The sequence below is a fragment of the Salvelinus fontinalis genome, chromosome 17 (genome assembly GCF_029448725.1).
Source record: "Salvelinus fontinalis isolate EN_2023a chromosome 17, ASM2944872v1, whole genome shotgun sequence".
Taxonomy (NCBI): Eukaryota; Metazoa; Chordata; class Actinopteri; order Salmoniformes; family Salmonidae; genus Salvelinus; species Salvelinus fontinalis.
The window spans coordinates 40,867,843-40,888,944 of NC_074681.1; the positions used below are offsets into that span (position 1 = coordinate 40,867,843).

Below are 21,102 nucleotides of genomic sequence, written 5' to 3' on the forward strand. Positions count from 1 at the left end.
CTTTCACATGGATAGAAATGTAGGCTGTAATGTAGATAAGACATGCCTCATGTAGAATAGGGAATTTTAGCTATATACAACAAATTCACCCTCCTGAACGTGACAAAGGTCATTTGATTAGAGACACCTGTGAATGGGAGTTCTGAAGTCTGGTCGGTAATTATCTTCAACCCACAAGTAACCTTACAGCTGTATAAGCCCAGAATCTGGTGACAGTGAACACCTTTACATGCACACCAATGTCCTGTTATAATTCGGGATACTCAAGTATTCTGTTTTTGAGTTGACGCATATTAACATCCTATCCCGTTTACAATGACCCAAATAAGCTTGTATCCCGGTTATGATAAACCCGGATAAGATGCCTGGGATACGCTGATCTTAAATGGTATACTGTGGCATGTCAACACCTTATCCTGTTTACTGTTGTTTTTTTGCGGCCTGCGTGTACTCAGTTTCACATATCATGGGTGTTGTGTGATGGTGTTCTCATCGGAATCTCAAATCAATCACTTAAAAAAGTAGGATATACCTGCACATTTCGAGCCACCATAATTCCATAATTTATTTAGCTAATACACAGTATTGGACCTTACTGGCTTAGGCTACTTTCACCCCTAATTTAGATATGTTTCTGCTTATAATTTCATACATTTGGTAGGCCATTTCTTTGTCAACTATAGTTCGATACATGCAGCTTCTCTACTGTCATAACTTGTTGCCCTGGCCTAGAAAACTAAGTAAATTAGTGCTGACAAGAATGTCTTACATCGATAGAATTAATGCATTCATAATCTAATTAACATTGGTAAAGTTGTCTGTTTCGTTTAGGGACTGGGGAGAAAACCGAATCACTCCAAAACAGTGGAAAGATTGTTCCTGTGCAAAATGTCCAAATGTCATCAAATTTGACAGGTTTTAAAGAAATGAAAAGCTGATAAAACGATTAAACACGTTTCTGCTAAGACTTCAGTTTGTCTTGGGTGCATATTTTGTGGTTGAAATACTGTCTGCTTGCATAAGTGTCAAAGATAACACACTACACGCACATTCGCATTTTCTCAAGAGATGAAAGAAAGAAGTCCTACTTTCCTGGTCCCGAGACAAAATGAACATTTGTTGTATAACTTAACTTCAAGAAATGCATAATTCTACAGCAGTTAATATTATATTACGCTAGATGTGAGAGGTTATAGGCCTACAGTCAGTTACTATTCCATTTAACCCATATGAATTTAAATTAGGAATATTCTGTTTATTCATGGTACAGGGAGATAATCGTGAGTGGAATATCAAAGGTGCATGTGAAAAGCGTATCTTGAATAAGACCTTAAACGGCATATGAGCTACTATCTGGAATACGGTACGCATGTAAACTTGGTCACAGAAAGAGACCGAAATAACTGAAAAAGTGGGAGGACTGGTTGGGGAAATTCACTTCATCCATACTTTGATGAAGAGTCTCTACCTTCTCATGTAAAGTTCTGCTTTATGAGATCCTTCGTGCCCAAACCCCTTCAGTGTAATAATTGCAAAGGATTTGGTCATGTGGCAAGTGTATGCAGATGGGAAGAGTATTGAATGCCAGAGGAGGTCATATGCTGGTGAACATGTTCCTGAATTGCCAGATTGTCCTGTAAGGGTAAATGAAACAGAGTTAGGTGAGGATGGAGAACAATCCACACTTTTTTTTGGGGGGGGGGGGGGGGGGCTGATTGTTCTCCATCCTCCCCTGATTCAGAATGTACCATTTTCATGCCATGCTTGGTTCAATAGCTATTGATGAGAGAACCGAATATACAGTTGAAGTCGGTTTTCCTCCTTACTGGTTTGAGCCAATCAGTTGTGTTGTGACAAGACAGGGTGGTAGAGTTGAAGATGGAAGTTTACATACACCATAACCAAATACATTTAAACTCAGTTTTTCACAATTCCTGAAATTTAATCCTAGTAAAAATTCCCTGTCTTAGGTCAGTTAGGATCACCACTTTATTTTAAGAATGTGAAATGTCAGAATAATAGTAGAGAAAGATTTTTTTCAGATTTTATTTCTGTCATCACATTCCCAGTGGGTCAGAAGTTTACATGCACTCAATTAGTATTTGGTAGCATTGCCTTTAAATTGTTTAACTTGGGCCAAACGTTACGGGTAGCCTTCCACAAGCTTCCCACAATAAGTTGGGTGAATTTTGGCCCATTCCCCCTGACAGAGCTGGTGTGACTGAGTCAGGTTTGTAGGCCTCCTTGCTCGCACATGCTTTTTCAGTTCTGCCCACACATTTTCTATAGGATTGAGGTCAGGGCTTTGTGATGGCCACTCCAATACCTTGACTTTGTTGTCCTTAAGCCATTTTGCCACAACTTTGGAAGTATGCTTGGGGTCATTGTCCATTTGGAAGACCCATTTGCGACCAAGCTTTAACTTCCTGACTGATGTCTTGAGATGTTGCTTCAATATATCCACATAATTTTCCGTCCTCTTGATGCCATCTATTTTGTGAAGTGCACCAGTCCCTCCTGCAGCAAAGCACCCCCACAACATGATGCTGCCACCCCCGTGCTTCACTGTTGGGACGGTGTTCTTCGGCTTGCAAGCATCCCCGTCTTTCCTCCAAACATAACGATGGTCATTATGGCCAAACAGTTCTATTTTTGTTTCATCAGACGTTTGGAAATTGCTCCCAAGGTTGAACCAGACTTGTGGAGGTCTACAATTTTTTTTCTGAGGTCTTGACTGATTTCTTTTGATTTTCCCATGATGTCAAGCAGAGGCACTGAGTTTGAATGTAGGCCTTGAAATACATCCACAGGTCCACCTCCAATTGACTCAAATTATGTCAATTAGCCTATTAGAAGCTTCTAAAGCCATGACATCCTTTTCTGGAATTTTCAAAGCTGTTTAAAGGCAAAGTGTATGTAAACTTCTGACCCACTGGAATTGTGAAACAGGGTGAGTGAAATAATCTGTCTGTAAGAAAATTTTGGAAACATTTCTTGCTTCATGCACAAAGTAGATGTCCTAACCGACTTGCCAAAACTCTAGTTTATTGACAATACATTTGTGGAGTGGTTGAAAAACGAGTTTTAATGACTCCAACCTAAGTGTATGTAAACTTCCGACTTCAACTGTATGTATATATATAGCCATATTAAAGTAACATAAGTTTGATTTATTTTATACTTTTAAAAAAAACATATTTTTACTTTACAGATATGCAAAGTATGGATGGTGTTCTCCGTTTTGCTCTGACCCCCCAAGTGTCAAATAGCTACATTTTCAAGTATGACCATCTTAAAACAATGTCAGCTTAGAATTATTGCCTACTTTCACCCAGATTTTCTTTGCTTTTGGAAAACAAGTTGTTCCAGTCGTTAGCTACACCGCTACTGAAAACAATACCAAGATTTATTTTAGTTAAACTACCACCAAGCTACAGCAACAATGTATTTAAATGACTAGTTGAACTACATGTAGTTCACTACTCCACAACAATGCTTAAAGATTATTTGAACATCGGTACCGTGACTGTGCCACAAATGTAGATAAATTGAATGCTTTTCCAATAGTCTTGAAGGAGTTCCCACACATGCTGAGCACTTGTTGGCTGCTTTTCCTCACTCTGCGGTCCAACTCATCCCAAACCATCTCAAGTGTGCCTTGTATTCTGAATAAATCACAGACAGTGTCACCAGCAAAGCACCCCCACACCATCACACCTTCTCCTCCATGCTTCACGGTGGGAAGCACACATTCGGAGATCACCCATTCACCTACTTTACATCACACAATGACACGGCGGTTGGAACCAAAAATCTCAAATTTTGACTATTCAGACCAAAGGACAGATTTCCACTGGTCTAATGTCCATTGTTCGTGTTTCTTGGACCAAGCAAGTCTCTTCTTCTTATTGGTGTACTTTAGTAGTGGTTTCTTTGCAGCAATCGACCATGAAGGCCTGATTAACACAGTCTCCTCTGGACTGTTGATGTGTCTGTTACTTGAACTCTGTGAAGCATTTCTTAGGCTGGTAACTTTAATGAACTTATCCTCTGCAGCAGAGGTAACTCTGGGTCTTCTTTTCCTGTGGCGATCCTCATGAGAGACAGTTTCATCATAGCACTTGATGGCTTTTGCACTTGAAGAAACTTTCAACGTTGTTGACATTTTCCGGATTGACTGACCTTCATGTCTTAAAGTAATGATGGACTGTCGTATCTCTTTACTTATTTGAGCTGTTCTTGCCATAATATGGACTTAGTCTTTTACCAAATAGGGCTATCTTTTGTATACCACCCCTAGCTTGTCAAAACACAACTGATTGGCTCAAACGCATTTAGGAGAGAAATTCCACAAATTAACTTTTAACAAGGCACAGCTGTTACTTGAAATGCATTCCAGGTGACTACCTCATGTGCTGGTTGAGAGAATGCCAAGAGTGTGCAGAGGGTGGCTACTTTGAAGAATTTCAAATATAAAATATATTTTGATTTGTTTAACACTTTTTTTGGTTACTACCTGATTCCATATGTGTTATTTCATAGTGTTGAGGTCTTCACTATGATTCTACAATGTAGAAAATAGTACAAATAAAGAAAAACCCTTGAATTATTAGGTGTGGCTGGTACTGTGTGTGTGTGTGTGTGTGTGTGTGTGTGTGTGTGTGTGTGTGTGTGTGTGTGTGTGTGTGTGTGTGTGTGTGTGTATAAAATATTTGATGCTCAATAAGTAAGACACAACGCCTAAAGTTAGAATAGGCTAATTTGGACGCATCTCCATCTGAGGACAGTATTTGGGGACCCTATTTGATTACTTTAAAAAATATTTTATTCAGTCTGGTATGAGAACGGTAGCCCTTATCTGCAAAGCAGGGTGTCTGCGGAAAGCTGAGTATCTTGGCTATTGATCGGTGCCTTCAAATCTTTGGTATGACTTAATACCATATATGGGCCTCATTCCAAGGTAGCTGCTACCTACATTCCGGTTAGCGTTGTGAAGCATAAATGAAATAAACACAGAATATGTTGATACACGCCGAAAGCCGGGACACCACGGATCATGAGGATATCATGTTTGTCTGCCTGTGACCTACCGTTATTGATCAACAGCCCTGAGTGTCAAAATGTTTATTTGACACGTTTTCACAAAACAGCAAACATTTTACAAGGTAAGCTTCAATTTGGTCTGTGTTTGAGCTATAGCTACACAGGGGGTACCACATTAATCCTTAGGCTAGATTTGTTCCTACCAACCTATGTTATGTGATGGTTTATGACTTAAATGGCAACATCGAATGTCCACCGATTGGATGTCTTTATGCTCTGTAGGCATCCATATCCCCTGTATATTCCCCTACACCACCACAATGTTTGAGAGAGGTTGGTGTTACCCCATAACGCCACCACAATGTTTGAGTATGGTTGATATGGTAGAAATTGTGTTTTTAGACTGAACAAATAGCATGTAGGGATTGCAAATATGTAATAGCACTGGAATTATCTAATTTACAGACATATGCCACTTTGGAGGTTTAGGGACACTTGGAAATGTCCCGTGACCACAGCTGACACCACTTAGTAAAACGTGCCCATTTCTAGTTATGTCTATCAATCACATTTTTTTATGATATTGCCATCTGATCTGTTTCCAGCTCTAGTCATCAATAATTCACTTATAGCTTGTCAATGAAAGATGACTTTAAAAATATAAAAAACGTATTTTGTGTGTGCTTGATTTAGTGTATTCTGAACTATGTAACTCCTATCTTCTGATATTTTCCTCATAATCTCCCAGATGTCTTCATTCCAAATATACCAAGTTTTTACATGTCAGAATCATGTAATTAAATATGAATAGCAATTACTTTTGGGTATGTCTATTTAGGCAGATATCTACATTTTGCCATTACATTAAAGAGGCTTTAATGTCTTCATGCTTTGTCTTTCAATACTTAAAAAAAGCATATGTTAAGTGAATTCACTGAGAAACATGTATACATGTTAATATATCTTACATGACTGCTTTTTAATGAATTTGACGATGCATATTCATTGTCAAATTCTTAGCCTACTAAACGAGGAACCAGGACGTACCACTTTCATACTGTATTCATGCCCTTGTTGTCCATGTTGGCTCCAATAGCCCCTAGTCGTCCATGTTGGTTGGGGAAAAATGCTTTTAGTTTTTATGCCCCTAGCTCACTGAATAGTCTTCAGGCCACCTTGAAGCTCGACTCGCTGATCTCCATTGGACAGTTTATATACATGTGAGCGGACCAAGTAATTTGGTGTCACTAAAGCCGAAAGGTGGAATAAGCGAGTCAGGAGTTGGTTTCTTGATTGAACACAGTTCTCTATTGAGGGATTTTGGTCAATACAAACACTCCAACATAATCAATGAAAATCTCCTTAGGAAAAAACATACATCTTCTTCTCCAGATGAAACAGGAACACAATACGATTATCTTTAAACTACAAAAAAAGTCACGGGTTCTTCGTGGTTAGCTTCTCTCTCTTGGTAGCCATCTTCCAGAGATAGGTTTTTCCTCCCTCCTCTCTCTTGGTTCCCTTCTCTCTCTTGTAGGGAAAAGATAATAGGTCATTAGTACCATCAGCTGTGCTTAATTGCCTCAGGTCCCCTTGACTCACATGCCTAGTTGGGCTACTATCCAAGAGTCCAGCTTGCCCTCTGGTGGTCTTTCCACATACATTTTGAGGGATAATATGTGATAGTTGTGTTTTGTTTTGATTAAACTTAATGTATTTATTGTGTTGATGTTATTTTGATTTAAATTGTATTGAATTGTGTATTCATGTTTCTTTTAGAATGACACCCTGATCTCAATGGTGACCCCCCCCCCCCCCCCCCATCTAAATAAAAGTATATATATATATATATATATATATGAGAGCAAGTTTCATCATATCGCTTGATGGTTTTTGCGACTGCACTTGAAGAACCTTTCAAAGTTTTTCCGGATTGAATGACCTTCATGTCTTAAAGTAATCATGGACTGTTGTTTCTCTTTGCTTATTTGAGTTATTCTTGCCATAATGTGGACTTGGTCTTTTACCAAATAGTGCTATCTTCTATATACAGTTGAAGTCGGAAGTTTACATACCTCCACAAGTCTGGTTCATCCTTGGGAGCAATTTCCAAATGCCTGAAGGTACCACGTTCATCTGTACAAACAATAGTACGCAAGTATAAACACCATGGGACCACGCAGCCGTCATACTGCTCAGGAAGGAGGCACATTCTGGTTCCTAGAGATGAACGTACTTTGGTGCGAAAGGTGCAAGTCAATCCCAGAACAACAGCAAAGGACCTTGTGAAGATGCTGGAGGAAATAGGTACAGACATATCTATATCCACAGTAAAACAAGTCATATATCAACATAACCTGAAAGGCCGCTCAGCAAGGAAAAAGTCACTGCTCCAAAACCGCCATAAAAAAGCCAGACTACGGTTTGCAACTGCACATGGGGACAAAGATCATACTTTTTGGAGGAGTGTCCTCTGGTCTGATGAAACAAAAATTGAACTGTTTGGCCATAATGACCATAGTTATGTTTGGAGGAAAAAGGGGGAGGCTTGCAAGCCGAAGAACACCATCCCAACCGTGAAGCATGGGGGTGGCAGCATCATAGTGTGGGGGTGCTTTGCTGCAGGAGGGACTGGTGCACTTCACAAAATAGATGGCATCATGAGGGAGGAAAATTATGTGGATATATTGAAGCAACATCTCAAGACATCAATCAGGAAGTTAAAGCTTGATCGCAAATGGGTCTTCCAAATGGACAATGACCCCAAGCATACTTCCAAAGTTGTGGCAAAATGGCTTAAGGACAACAAAGTCAAGGTATTGGAGTGGCCATCACAAAGCCCTGACCTCAACCCTATAGAAAATGTGTGGGCAGAACTGAAAAAGCATGTGCGAGCAAGGAGGCCTACACACCTGACTCAGTCACACCAGCTCTGTCAGGAGGAATGGGCCAAAATTCACCCAACTTATTGTGGGAAGCTTGTGGAAGGCTACCCGTAACGTTTGACCCAATTTAAACAATTTAAAGGCAATGCTACCAAATACTAATTGAGTGCATGTAAACTTCTGACCCACTGGGAATGTGATGACAGAAATAAAATCTGAAAAAAGTAATTCTCTCTACTATTATTCTGACATTTAACATTCTTAAAATAAAGTGGTGATCCTAGCTGACCTAAGACAGGGAATTTTTACTAGGATTAAATGTCAGGAATTGTGAAAAACGGAGTTTAAATGAATTTGGTTAAGGTGTATGTAAACTTCCGACTTCAACTGTACCACCCTGTCTTGTCACAACACAACTGATTGGCTCAAACGTAGTAAGGAGGAAAACAATCCACATATTGACTTTTAACAAGGCACACCTGTTAATTGAAATGCATTCCATGTAACTACCTCATGAAGCTGGTTGAGAGAATGCCAAGAGTGTTCAAAGCTATCATCAATGCAAAGGCTGGCTACTTTGAAGAATCTCAAATAAAAAATAGATTTTTATTTGTTTAACATTTTTTTTGGCTACTACATGATTCCGTATGTGTTATGTCTTCACTATTATTCTACAATTTAGAAAATAGTAAAAATAAAGAAATGCCCTTGAATGGGTAGGTGTGTACAAACTTTTGACTGGTACTGTATATACGTATATATTTATTATTTATTTAAATTTTGTTATTGCCTCTAGTCATACATGTTGGCTCCAATAGACCCTAATCGTCCATGTTGGCCCTTATCTGCTGGTGTTCCTGGTTGATCTCCTGGCCATCATCATCGAGGTGTAGGATTATGTAGGAAATGAACTGGAACATGTATTGCCACAGCACCAGGGCCAGGTACAAGTAGAACTCGCTGCAGTCGACTGTGCATTGGTTGCCTGAGAAGTTGCTCTCACAGTCACAGTGGAAGCCATTGGGGAGGTTGTGGCAGTAGCCTCTGTTATCACAGGGGCCTGATGAGCACTCATCGAAGTCTAACTCACACCTGTACAGAAGGAGGATTTTTTAAAGTATAGTATTTTATTAAGTAAATAATATCAATATTTTATATAAATAAATACATTTTGTTGTTTAAATACTTTGGTATAATATTACAAGACACAGATATTGGCTGTCTTTTACTAACCATGCGTATGCACAGATTTGTGATTATATTGTGAGGTGAGCGTAGATTAAATTGACCAACATTTTGGTATTCCCAATTTGTGTTTTTGGGTATGAGTCAATTTACAAATAAAAATGTAAAGGAGACCTCAAATCTTCATTTAGGAGAGGGATAGTTATGGTAGCAATAAGGTCCGCGGCGGTGTGGTATATGGCCAATATACCACGGCTGAGGGCTGTTCTTATACACAACGCAATGTGGATTGCCTGGACACAGCCCTTAGCCGTGGTATATTGGCCATATATCACAAACACCCGAGGTGCCTTATTGCTATTATAAACTGTTTACCAACATAATTAGAGAAATAAAAACCTGAGAAGTCATACCTATGGTTTACGGTCTGATATACCACAGCTGTCAGCCAATCAGCATTCAGGGCTCAAACCAGCCAGTTTATAATCATAATGATATGAAAAAACATTTCTAAATATTGACATGCTGTTGCGTTCTTCTCAACAGCTGATGTTGCGCTTTTCTTGATTGATTTAAGGATTTCTCCAGTAATTAAAAAAAATATTTTATACATTTGTTGTCTTTGGCACATTACTTTAAGCAATCCGCAAAAGTTATTTTCCAGTTCCTGTATTGTATCTACTGCTAGTAAAAACATGTCTTAAAACCTCTTAAGTATCCATCCCTTTTTTTTTAAATTTTCGCCTAAAATGAAATATCCAAATCTAACTGCCTGTAGCTCAGGACCTGAAGCAAGGATGTGCATATTATTGATACCATTTGAAAGGAAACACTTTGAAATTTGTGGAAATGTTAAATTAATGTAGGAGAATATAACATATTAGATCTGGTTAAAGATAATACAAAGAAAAAAAACAAGCTCTTTTATTTTGTACCATCATCTTTGATTAAAAAAAATATGTGTATGTGTGGAGTTAATCACTCCAGTTTCTGTAATTTTAGTGCACTATATATATTTTTGTGATCCCAAGTACATAATATATACAGCTAAAACCAACAATGCAATGTAAAAACAAGTTGACTGAGTTTAAAGGTCCAATGCAGCCGTTTTTAATTGCAATATCAAATCATTTCTGGGTAACAATTTAAGTACCTTACTGTAATTGTTTTCAATTAAAATGATCATAAAGAAACAAAATGGCTTCTTAGCAATGGGTAATTTCTCAAGCAAGAATGTTGCTTAGTTTTTACGGACATGATTGTAGTATACTATAGCATTCACTGTAGCTTTTTGTGGACTTTAATACTGTAGTATTTACTGTAGTATACTGTTGTATTTACAGTTAACTATAGTATAAATAATGTTTATAGTACAGATTATGGTATACCCTATTATTTACTGTAGTGTTTTGCAGACCTTAATCATTTTCTCTAGTGTTTTATTATCTTTGAGATAGAAGTGGAGGCTTTTTATTTGATGAAACATACTGGAGAAATACTACTTTGGCAGCGATTACAGCCTTGAGTCTTCTTGGGTATGATGCTACAAGCTTGGCACACCTGTATTTGGGGAGTTTCTATCATTCTTCTTTGCAGATCTTCTCAAGCTTGGTCAGGTTGATTGGGGAGCGTCACTCTCTAGAGATGTTCGATCGGGTTCAAGTCCGGGCTCTGGCTGGGCCACTCAAGGACTTTCAGGGACTTGTCCCGAAGCAACTCCTGCTTTGTCTTGGCTGTGTGCTTAGGGTCATTTTCCTGTTCTAGGTTTTTATCAAGGATCTCTCTGTACTTTGCTCCGTTCATCCTGACTAGTCTCCCATTCCCTGCCACTAAAAAAACTCCCCACAGCATGATGCTGCTGCCACCACCATGCTTCAGTGTAGGAATGGTGCCAGGTCTGCTCCAGACGTGACCCCTGGCATTCAGGCAAAAGAGTCCAATCTTGGTTTCATCAGACCAGAGAATCTTGTTTCTCATGTTCTGAGAGTCTTTCGGTGCCTTTTGGCAAACTCCAAGTGGGCTGTCATGTGCCTTTTACTGAGGAGTGGCCTTATTGGTGGAGTGCTGCAGAGATGTTGTCCTTCTGGAAGGTTCTCCCATCTCCACAGAGGAGCTCTATCAGTGACCGTTGGGTTCTTGGTCGCCTCCCGGACCAAGGACCTTCTCCCCCGATTGCTCAGTTTGAGCCTATCTCTAGGAAGAGTATTGGTGGTTCTAAACTTCTTCCATTTAATAATGATAGAGGCCACTGTGTTCTTGGGGACCTTCAATGCTGCAGACATTTGTTGGTACCCTTCCACAGATCTGTGCCTTGAGACAATCCTGTATCGGAGCACTACAGACAATTCCTTCGACCTCATGTCTTGGTTTTTGCTCTGATGTGCACTGGCAACTGTGGGACCTTATATAGACCGACAGATGTGTGCCTTTCCAAATCATGTCCAATCAATTGAATTTACCACAGGTGGACTCCAATCAAGTTGTAGAAACATCTCAAGGATGGTCAATGGAAACAGGATGCATCTGATCTAAATTTCAAGTCTCATAGCAAAGGTTCTGAGTTCTTATGTTTTTGTTATTTGTTTTTAATAAATTAGCAAACATTTCTAAACCTGTTTTCACTTTGTTATTATGTATAGATTGATGAGGGAAGATTTTTTATTTAACCATTTTTAGAATAGGGCTGTAACATAAGAAAATGTGGAAAAGGTAAAGGGGTCTGAATACTTTCTCAATGCACTGAATGTTCTAGCCTCTCAAATATAATCCAGTTGAATCAGGAATTCCCCAGGGTAGCTGTTTAGGCCCCTTGCTTTTTTCAATTTTTACTAACGACATGCCACTGGCTTTGAGTAAAGCCAGAGTGACTGTATGCGGATGACTCAACACTATACACGCCAGCTACTACAGCGACTGAAATGACTGCAACACTCAACAAAGAGCTGCAGTTAGTTTCAGAGTGGGTGGCAAGGAATAAGTTAGCCCTAAATATTTCTTAAACTAAAAGCATTATATTTAGAACAAAACACTCTAAACCTCAACTAAAATCTTGTAATAAATCATGTGGAAATTGAGCAAGTTGAGATGACTAAACTGCTTGAGTAAACCTAGATTGTAAACTGTCATGGTAAAAACATATTGATGCAGTAGTAGCTAAGATGGGGAGAAGTAAGTCTATAATAAAGCGATGCTCTGCCTTAACAACACTATCAACAGGGCAGGTCCTACAGGCCATAGTTTTGTCTCACCTTGACTACTGTTCAGTCGTGTGGTCAGGTGCCACAAAAAATTACTTAAAAAATGCAATTGGCTCAGAAAAGGGCAGCACGGCTGACCCTTGGATGTACACAGAGAGCTAATATTAATAATATGCATGTCAATCTCTCCTGGCTGAAAGTGGAGGAGAGATTGACTTCATCATTACTTTTATTTATGAGAGGTATTGACATGCTGAATGCACCGAAGCTGTCTGTCTACACTACTGGCACACAGCTCGGACACCCATGCATACCCCACAAGACATGCCACAAGAGGTCTATTCACAGTCTCTAAGTCCAGAACAGACTATGGGAGGCACACAGTACTAAATAGAGCCATGACTACATGGAACTCTATTCCACATCAAGTAACTGATGCAAGCAATAAAATCAGATTTAAAAAAACAGATTAAAAAAACACCTTATGGAACAGTGGGGACTGTGAAGCAACACAAACATTTCCACAGAAATGCATAAACACACACAATAACATATGCACTATACATACCCATGGATTTAGTACTGTAGATATGTGGTAGTGGTGGAGTAGGGGCCTGAGGGCACATAGTGTGTTGTGAAATCTGTGAATGTATTGTAATGTTTTTAAAATGGTATAAACTGCCTTAATTTTGCTGGACCCCATGAAGAATAAGCTAATGGGGATGCATAATAAATACAAATACTTGGCGTGTAGGTTTTTCACTTATGGGTGGCACAAATTGCGATATGTGGGAGGGAATGGGCAGTGTATAAGCAAATCAAATACTGTAATTATTAATATAGTTAAAGTGTAGTGTTTTTGTGAATAATACTGTAGTATTTGCTATGGTATTCTACACTATACTACAACATTCTATAGTAGGTACTAGACATGATTGAGGGATACCAGTGTGTAGGATGCTGATTGGCTGAAAGCTGTGGTATATTGGCCATATACCACACCCCCTCTGGCCTTATTGCTTAAGTATACTAGAGTTTACTATAGAATTATACAGTAAGTACTGTAGTATTCTATAGTAAACTGTAGTGGAGAGGGGAAAACAGAAAATGTTATTGGCAGAGACGTTTGGAACTATATCCCAACAAAACAGGCAGAAATTAAGGGAGTTTTTTCAAACAGACCTTACACTAAAAGGGCATCATTGACATTTTTCACAATTTCACAGTATTAGTCCCACCTCAATGTGGAAATATATATATAAAACACAGGTTAATCTCGTTTTTGACTGCACTGGGCCTTTAAGAAAGTGTGCTTTCTCAATTTACCTGATTTTGCTAACTTTTAAGTACAATCAAGACATCAATATTCTCGTAGTATTTTTTTGTATGAAAAATCTTAAATTACAGCTTAATTTATGCAAATTCAGAATGAGCAATTAATCGCTAATAAATACAGTAAATCCTGCAATTAATTCTAATTGATACAATAAATGCACAAGCTATACATAAATATCAAATGGAGTTTATATCAACATTCTGCTTCATTACAATAAAAAAACATGCAATACCTTAGAAAAAAGTTCAGTGAAAATGTATTCAGATTGTAAGGCACAAAAACAGCCTTCTACCATGTGGGAGTTTCAGTATGAAAATCTGGTCTATATGGCTATAGACATTAAAGGGGAAGTTCAGTATTTTACAACTTAATGTTAGATGATTCCTCACCCTGAAAGTAGTTTATGAGCCAGGAGAAACTGTAATTCATGGTCACTTTCAGGGTGAGGAACAATCTAACATTAAGTTGTACATTTTTTAAAATTGATTTCACCTTTATTTAACCGGGTAGGCTAGTTGAGAACAAGTTCTCATTTCCAACTACAACATTTCCAACTCATTGTCAAAATACTGATCTTTCTCTTGTAATACTGTATTGTAATAGGAAGAGCTGCGTGTCATAATGTTTAGAACAGATGAAAGTTAACTTGGCCTTCCTTGGCCGACTGACATACATAGTACTGAAATATGTACGGTGTCCACATTAACTTAAAAACTTATTTGGGATCGGTGTCCCTTCCACGGGACGGTTGAGCCAATGTAGGCTAATACGATTAGCATGAGGTTATAAGTAACAAGAACATTTCTCAGGACATAGACATATCTGATATTGTCAGAAAGCTTAAATTCTTGTTCAATTTACAGAAGCTATTACAGTGAAAGAATACCATGCTATTGTTTGAGGAGAGTGCACAATTTTGAACATGAAAAGTTATTAATAAACAAATTAGGCACATTTGGGCAGTCTTAATACAACATTTTGAACAGAAATGCAATGGTTCATTGGATCAGTCTAAAACTTTGCACACACACACTGCTGCCACCTAGTGGCAAAAATCTGTTTTTTTCTTTGTATTATCTTTTACCAGATCTAATGTGTTATATTCTGTTACATGCCTTTCACATTTCCACAAACTTCAAAGTGTGTCCTTTCAAATGGTACCAAGAATATGCATATCCTTGCTACAGGGCCTGAGCTACAGGCAGTTAGATTTAGGTATGTCATTTTAGGCGACATTTTTAAAAGGGGATGGAATGCCCCTAGATGTGATCTGAGGTCTGTTTTTCCATTTACCCCCTAATGGTGAAGGTCAGGATTTGGGGAGGGTATACTGATCCTAGACCTGTGTCTAGGAGGTGTGGGCAACATCTACGCAAAACTTTCAATCAACTCGTCGTAGCCCATGTTGGCTCCCAATGGCCCCTAGTCATCCATGTTGGTTCTCAATGGCCCTTAGTTGTCCATGTTGACTCACAATGGCCCCTAGTTGTCCATGTTGACTCCCAATTGGCCCTAGTCATCCATGTTGGTTCCATTAGCCCCTCAGTCTGTCCATGTTTGCTCTCAATGGCCCTAGTCATTCATGTTGGTTCTCAATTGCCCCTAGATGTCCATGTTGACTCCCAATGGCCCCTAGTCATCCATGTTGGCTCAATTAGCCACTCAGTCTTCCATGTTGGCTCCCAATGGCCCCTAGTCATCCATGTTGGCTCCCAATTGGCCCTAGTCATCCATGTTGGTTCCATTAGCCCCGCAGTCTGTCAATGTTTGCTCTCAATGGCCCTAGTCATTCATGTTGGTTCTCAATGGCCCCTAGATGTCCATGTTGACTCCCAATGGCCCCTAGTCATCCATGTTGGCTCTCAATGGCCCCTAGATGTCCATGTTGACTCCCAATGGCCCCTAGTCATCCATGTTGGCCCCAATGGGCTCCTCGTCGTTGTCCATCTGCTGGTGTTCCCAGTCTATCTCTGGGCCATCATCAATGTGCAGGATGAGGTAGGAAATGAGCTGGAGCATGAATTGCAACTGCACCAGGCCCAAGTACAAGTAGAAGTCGTTGCAGTCAATTGTGCACTGGTCGCCCGAGAAGTTGATCCCACACTCACAGTGGAAGCCATTGGGGAGGTTTTGGCAGTAGCCTCCGTTATCACAGGGGTTTAACAAACACTCGTCGAAGTCTACCTCACACCTGTTACAGACAGGGAATGTATTAAATACATTGTTATTATTTTATTAATTAAATAAGAACATTAAATATGAATTAATTAATTTAATATTATAATGTTAATAATATTATTATGCATATACATTGGTACGATATTACAAAACAGAAAGATATTGGGTCTCAATCACTAACTGTGTGTGTGCACAGATTTGTGCTTGTAGTGGCCGTAAAATAAAATTGACAAACATTTTGGCATTCATCATTCTTTCTCATCATAAATTTGTTCTTGAATTCTGTGACTGTCTCAGACCACTTGTACGCACATTTCCTTGTTGAAACAAGTCAATATACAAATTTAAATGATGTATTTTAGGAGAAAGCAATTTTTTTGTTGTTGATTTACACCTGACATATGAATTCTTTAGGAGAAGGCTGGTTAAGGTATCACAATATGTGGTTCTGTGTGGCTCAGTTGGTAGAGGTAGAGCTTGGTGCTTGCAATGCCAGGATCATGGGTTTGATTCCCACTGTGGCCACCCATTAGGAAATGTATGCACACATGACTGACTGTAAATTGCTTTGGATAAAAGTGACTGCTAAATGGAATATGTTATTATTAGGGCTGTCAGAGTTAATCAGTTAACTTTTTGTAATTTTAGTCCACTCGTTTTATTTTTATCGTAATTAATCGCATTGTCAGAAAGCCTTTAAAATACACTGAAAACATCCCAAATAAATAATCTATACAGATGAAAACAACAATCCAATGTAAAAACAAGTTTATATTGAGGTTAAAGAAAGTGCGCTTTCTCAATTGACCTAATTTTGCTAACCATTTCTTCAGACAAAATCAGGACGTCAATATTCTTGGTTTTTTTTGTATGAAAACTCTTGTGCAAATTTGTTCAAATTCAGGGTTTGCAATTCATAGCAATTAATCACAGCAATTCCTGAGATTAACTCGATTACATTTTTTTTTAAATCGGAATTGCAAGTAAGTAACCCGAAAATGTTTACAAAGTTATTTTCCCGGTTCTTGTATTGTCACTATTCCCTTTTTGTTTACAAAGCTCTCCTACACAAGCTTATGACTTTCCTAACTTCGTTGTTGAAGTATAAAAACACGAGTTGCCAAACCCGTTCACAGGGTTGGTTAATATTTTGAGGTTCCTCGGGTCTCCACCGATTTAGGCAAATTCGTTTTTAGCCTCACTGCAGGAACAATTTGCAAAACTCATTACAATTAGATTTTCTGGTGCTGCTCAGACAGTTTATGGTGTTAATTGAGGAAGTAGTAGCTGAGGACTGTAACTGTTTGTCATAAATGTGGTATTTTGTATTGCTTGGTGTTTTTTCTATACATTGTACTGGTTATTGTGTTTAGGGCACCCTCTGGAATGAGATCATGGTCTCAATGGGTTTTTCCTGAATAAATAAATATTAAAAATGGAAAGTATGTACAGAGTAATATAAAGTAACATAAACATGGATATAAAAAAGTTTGATTTAGATTCACTCAGTGCATTATTACACAAAGTTTATTGTCATATTTTCACCTTTACATATTATGTATGTACATATTGGGATTATAGCTTTCTGGTTTTGTGTTAAATATACAGTTTCTTATTATAAATGACCTGCTCGTAACCACATTTCACAACTATAGATGTTCTCACTGTTTTACCGTGTGCAACTCAAAAGAATAGGTACAGTATGTACAAAATATATACACACACAAGTTATACATACGTACAAATGGGATTCAATTAACATTCATCTTCTTAAATTAGAAAACATAAATACCTTAGAAAAAACATTGTTCCCGCAAATATTTTCTGGTTGTAAGGCACAGAAAAACAGCCTTCTACCATGATGGGCTTTCAGTATGAAAGATATAGACATTCAAATGAATATACTCTATGGTAATAGGAAGAGCTGCAGGTCATTTCATTTAGAACAGATTAAAGTTAACGCTTCTATCACGTCACCTTCTTTGGCTGACTTGTTTAACGCAAGCCATGTTGATACACATACAGTACGGAAATATGTACAGTATCACTTCCCCTCTAGTCGTCCAGATTAGCTAATTGGGAGTGGGATGCCCCGGGAAATACTGAGGACAGGATTTCTATGTACCCCTTAATGGTGAAAGTAAGGATTTGGGGGAGGGTATGCTGATCCTAGAACTGTGTCTGGGCGGTGGGGGGTAACATCTACCCAGAAAACTCAATCAACTCTTCGTAGCACACGTTGGCTCCCAATGGGCCCTTAGTTGCCGTCCATCAGCTGGTGTACCCACTCAATCTCGGGGGCATCATCGAGGTGCAAGAGGAGGTAGGATGTGAGCTGGAACATGTATTGCCACAGCAGCAGGGCCAGATACAGGTAGAAATCATTGACATCGATCTGGCACTGGTCACCTGTAAAGTTGATCTCACAATCACAGCGGAAGTTGTTGACGAGGTTGTGGCAGTAGCCTCCGTATTCACAGGGACACGACGCACACTCATCAAAGTCTACCTCACACCTGTTACAGACGGGGGATTTCATGAAATATACTTATATTACTTTATAGTTATTTGATATTTTAATAATATTAAGATTATTATTATTAATATACATTGGTACAATAGACCAATTAGACCAGAAGTATCAGCTATCCCACTGTCTAAAGCAGCAATCTCCCAATTAAAACGTTTTTATAAAATGCACCTACCTGGATTTATGTCAACTCTTTCAGACACCATAAAAGGCTTTTCATTTTCACATTTATTGTCCAACAATAACTTATTTTTGTTTTACTTATACCACTATATAATGCTCCAGCGCTAATTCTGTTGATAATTCATATTTTATCTTAATCTTCAAGGGAGGTGACAGGTTATGGTGTTGACCATGGTGATATCCATATGGTTTGTTTAAATCTATCACAAGTGGAGAACTTATCCGACCCTAAGTGGTCTCGTCTTGTTACACTATATGTAATCAGGAAATGAAGACGGGGTCCTCATGATATAGTTGACCCTGTTCATTCTTCCGTCGTTTAGGATTTTAAGACAAATCATTGACCAAACCATGGGACACATCTTTAATTAAGGAGTCACAGTTTAAAGTCACAGAGGGTTAGTGCTATAAACTATATAAGAACCGTTTTCGTATATTTTACATTTTTTGCCAGTTACAGTTTTTGGGGGGAGTTTTGGAGATTGAAATTGGGATCCTTTGCTCAGGACAAGGATTGTCTTAATCTTCAAGAATGCCTGAATTACATTGAAATTACACTTCGGTTTCATTAAGATTCATTGACACAAGCGTTTACTACAGATGTACTATTGTTTACAGCCATGGCTTACCATTGCCCTATAAAACCTGGCAGACAATCACAGGTGTTGTCCAGCTTAGAGCAGTTCCCCCCGTTGAAGCAGCTGTAGTTCCATCTGTGGCCAGGACACATGGATACCGGCAGGTTGGGATATCTAGAGTAGAGCGACACAAACATACAAGAATGAGATATGACAGTTAAGAGTCTGATAGCTGGCATCATGGTTCAAACAGGATTGTTAGCTAGTTGATTCAGTTGATGTGTCTAGTCACTCTGCGTGAGCCTGTATTGGCTTAAAATGAGATTATTTTTTACAAATTACTTGAAAGAACTTAAAATTTCTTACGGTATCTTTTCAATGTACCACGGGACTTCTGGAACCTCCTCACTGAAAGAGAATGAGTTTAAGGGTAATTTTGTGTTCGCATCACCCTTTTATGTAATATGTCATACACACAATTGAATCATAGCTTTGGATGGTTTTGTTGTGCTTTGCATATTTGTCTCTGGACATGTTCTCTTAGCGTTAAGCCTTATGTTAGCTGAATGGGGATTGGAGATAGGTTAGGGTTTAAGGGCAAACTGGGGAGTGTTTGAGACTCACTTGCAGAGGGGCCCGGTCATGTTCCTGGGGCAGAGGCAGGCGTAGTTCTGGAGGCCCCTGAGACAGGTGGCCCCTGGGCCACACTTGTTGTTCTCACACGTATCCACATCTTTCTCACACCTGGCCCCCCCGTACCCTGGCTCACACGCACATACGTAACCCTCCCCTAGGACAGTGCAGTTTCCATGGACGCAGGGCTTGACAGCGCAGGTGTTCGCATCATTCTGGCATTGTGGCCCAATCCACTCAGACGGGCACCTGCAGAGGGAGAGGTCAAAGAGGTCCTCACATACCCCCTGGTTCAGACAGGGGTTGGGCGAGCACACACTGGCTCCCCAGCAGCCATATTGTGGGGTGGCGACACCGGGGGTCCTCACAAACTGCTCCTCTTGGGGCCTGGGAAGGTTCAGGTCGGTGTCGCCATAGTAGGGCAGCGGGAGCCCACCGATCTGGACGGGGCCCAGACATCCAGCCAGGTTCCCCCCAGCCTCGGGCCCCAAACCCCCCAAGAGGATGTCCACTCCCTCCCTGAGGAAGTCCAGGCTCCCAGAGGCGGCTTCAGACACCTCCTTTTCTCCTCCCTCTCTTCCCCCGTCCAGGACCATGATCCACCTGGAGGTCTGTAGATCCGGAGCTTCCATGGAGATCTCCACTGTGTGCCACTGGCCGTTGCTGAGAAGGCCTTGGCTCTGGACAGTCAGCTTGGGGGAGGCCTCGCCTCTGCCGGCCTGTAGCTCCAGCACCAGGTGAGAGTCTTGGAGGGAGATTGTGAGGAACTCAGAGCCTTTCTCGGCGTGTAGTAGCGTGGTGTCCGTTTGCCTGGTTCGCACACTGAGGAGGATGCTGCTGAGGTGGCGGCTGATCTTCTCATTGCCTCTGTAGGACAGTATGCCGTCATTCCAGAGGGTCACGTTGGACACACCTGGAATGCAAAACAGCAGAGGGTTAATTAAGACGTAGGGTTCTATTTTAACAAACCTAACATAAACCTAGTGCTGCCGGTAGCGCTATAGGCCCCGGGTGTGTCAGAAATACTTTTTCTATTTTCACAGCCGGAATTATGAGCGCAATAGCTGGCGGTGGCATGAAATGGCTGGGTTTTGATGAATAAAAAAGTTGTAGGTATGATGAGGGTTTGGCCACTCACTGGCCAATCAAGGCATTCCATGGCTTCATACTGCATGCATTTACCTCAGGTTGAGTAGGTTATTGACGGTTTTGCATTGTTATCAACTATAATTCGGCCGGGGACACGGAATATTCTTGTCCTAGTCCATTGTGGATTTATACAAAAATGTATTAAACCAGTCTGTCATTCAGGGCAGGTGGGGTAGCCTCACATTTTTAGCAAAAAATGCCTGTT

At 39.8% G+C, this 21,102-nt stretch overlaps 1 protein-coding gene across 1 annotated transcript in view; it reads right to left on the bottom strand.

Moving 5' to 3' along the window:
- Positions 1-15,548: 15,548 nt before the first annotated feature.
- The window catches only part of LOC129813523 (protein crumbs homolog 1-like), a 30,611-nt gene continuing 25,057 nt past the window's right edge, over positions 15,549-21,102 (bottom strand). The window contains exons 5-9 of the mRNA XM_055865812.1: positions 19,740-20,661; positions 19,482-19,523; positions 19,167-19,289; positions 18,113-18,340; positions 15,549-15,837 (exon numbers count right to left, since the gene is read on the bottom strand). Coding sequence (XP_055721787.1) covers positions 15,549-15,837; positions 18,113-18,340; positions 19,167-19,289; positions 19,482-19,523; positions 19,740-20,661 — 1,604 coding nt within the window. The remainder of the gene's footprint in view (positions 15,838-18,112; positions 18,341-19,166; positions 19,290-19,481; positions 19,524-19,739; positions 20,662-21,102) is intronic.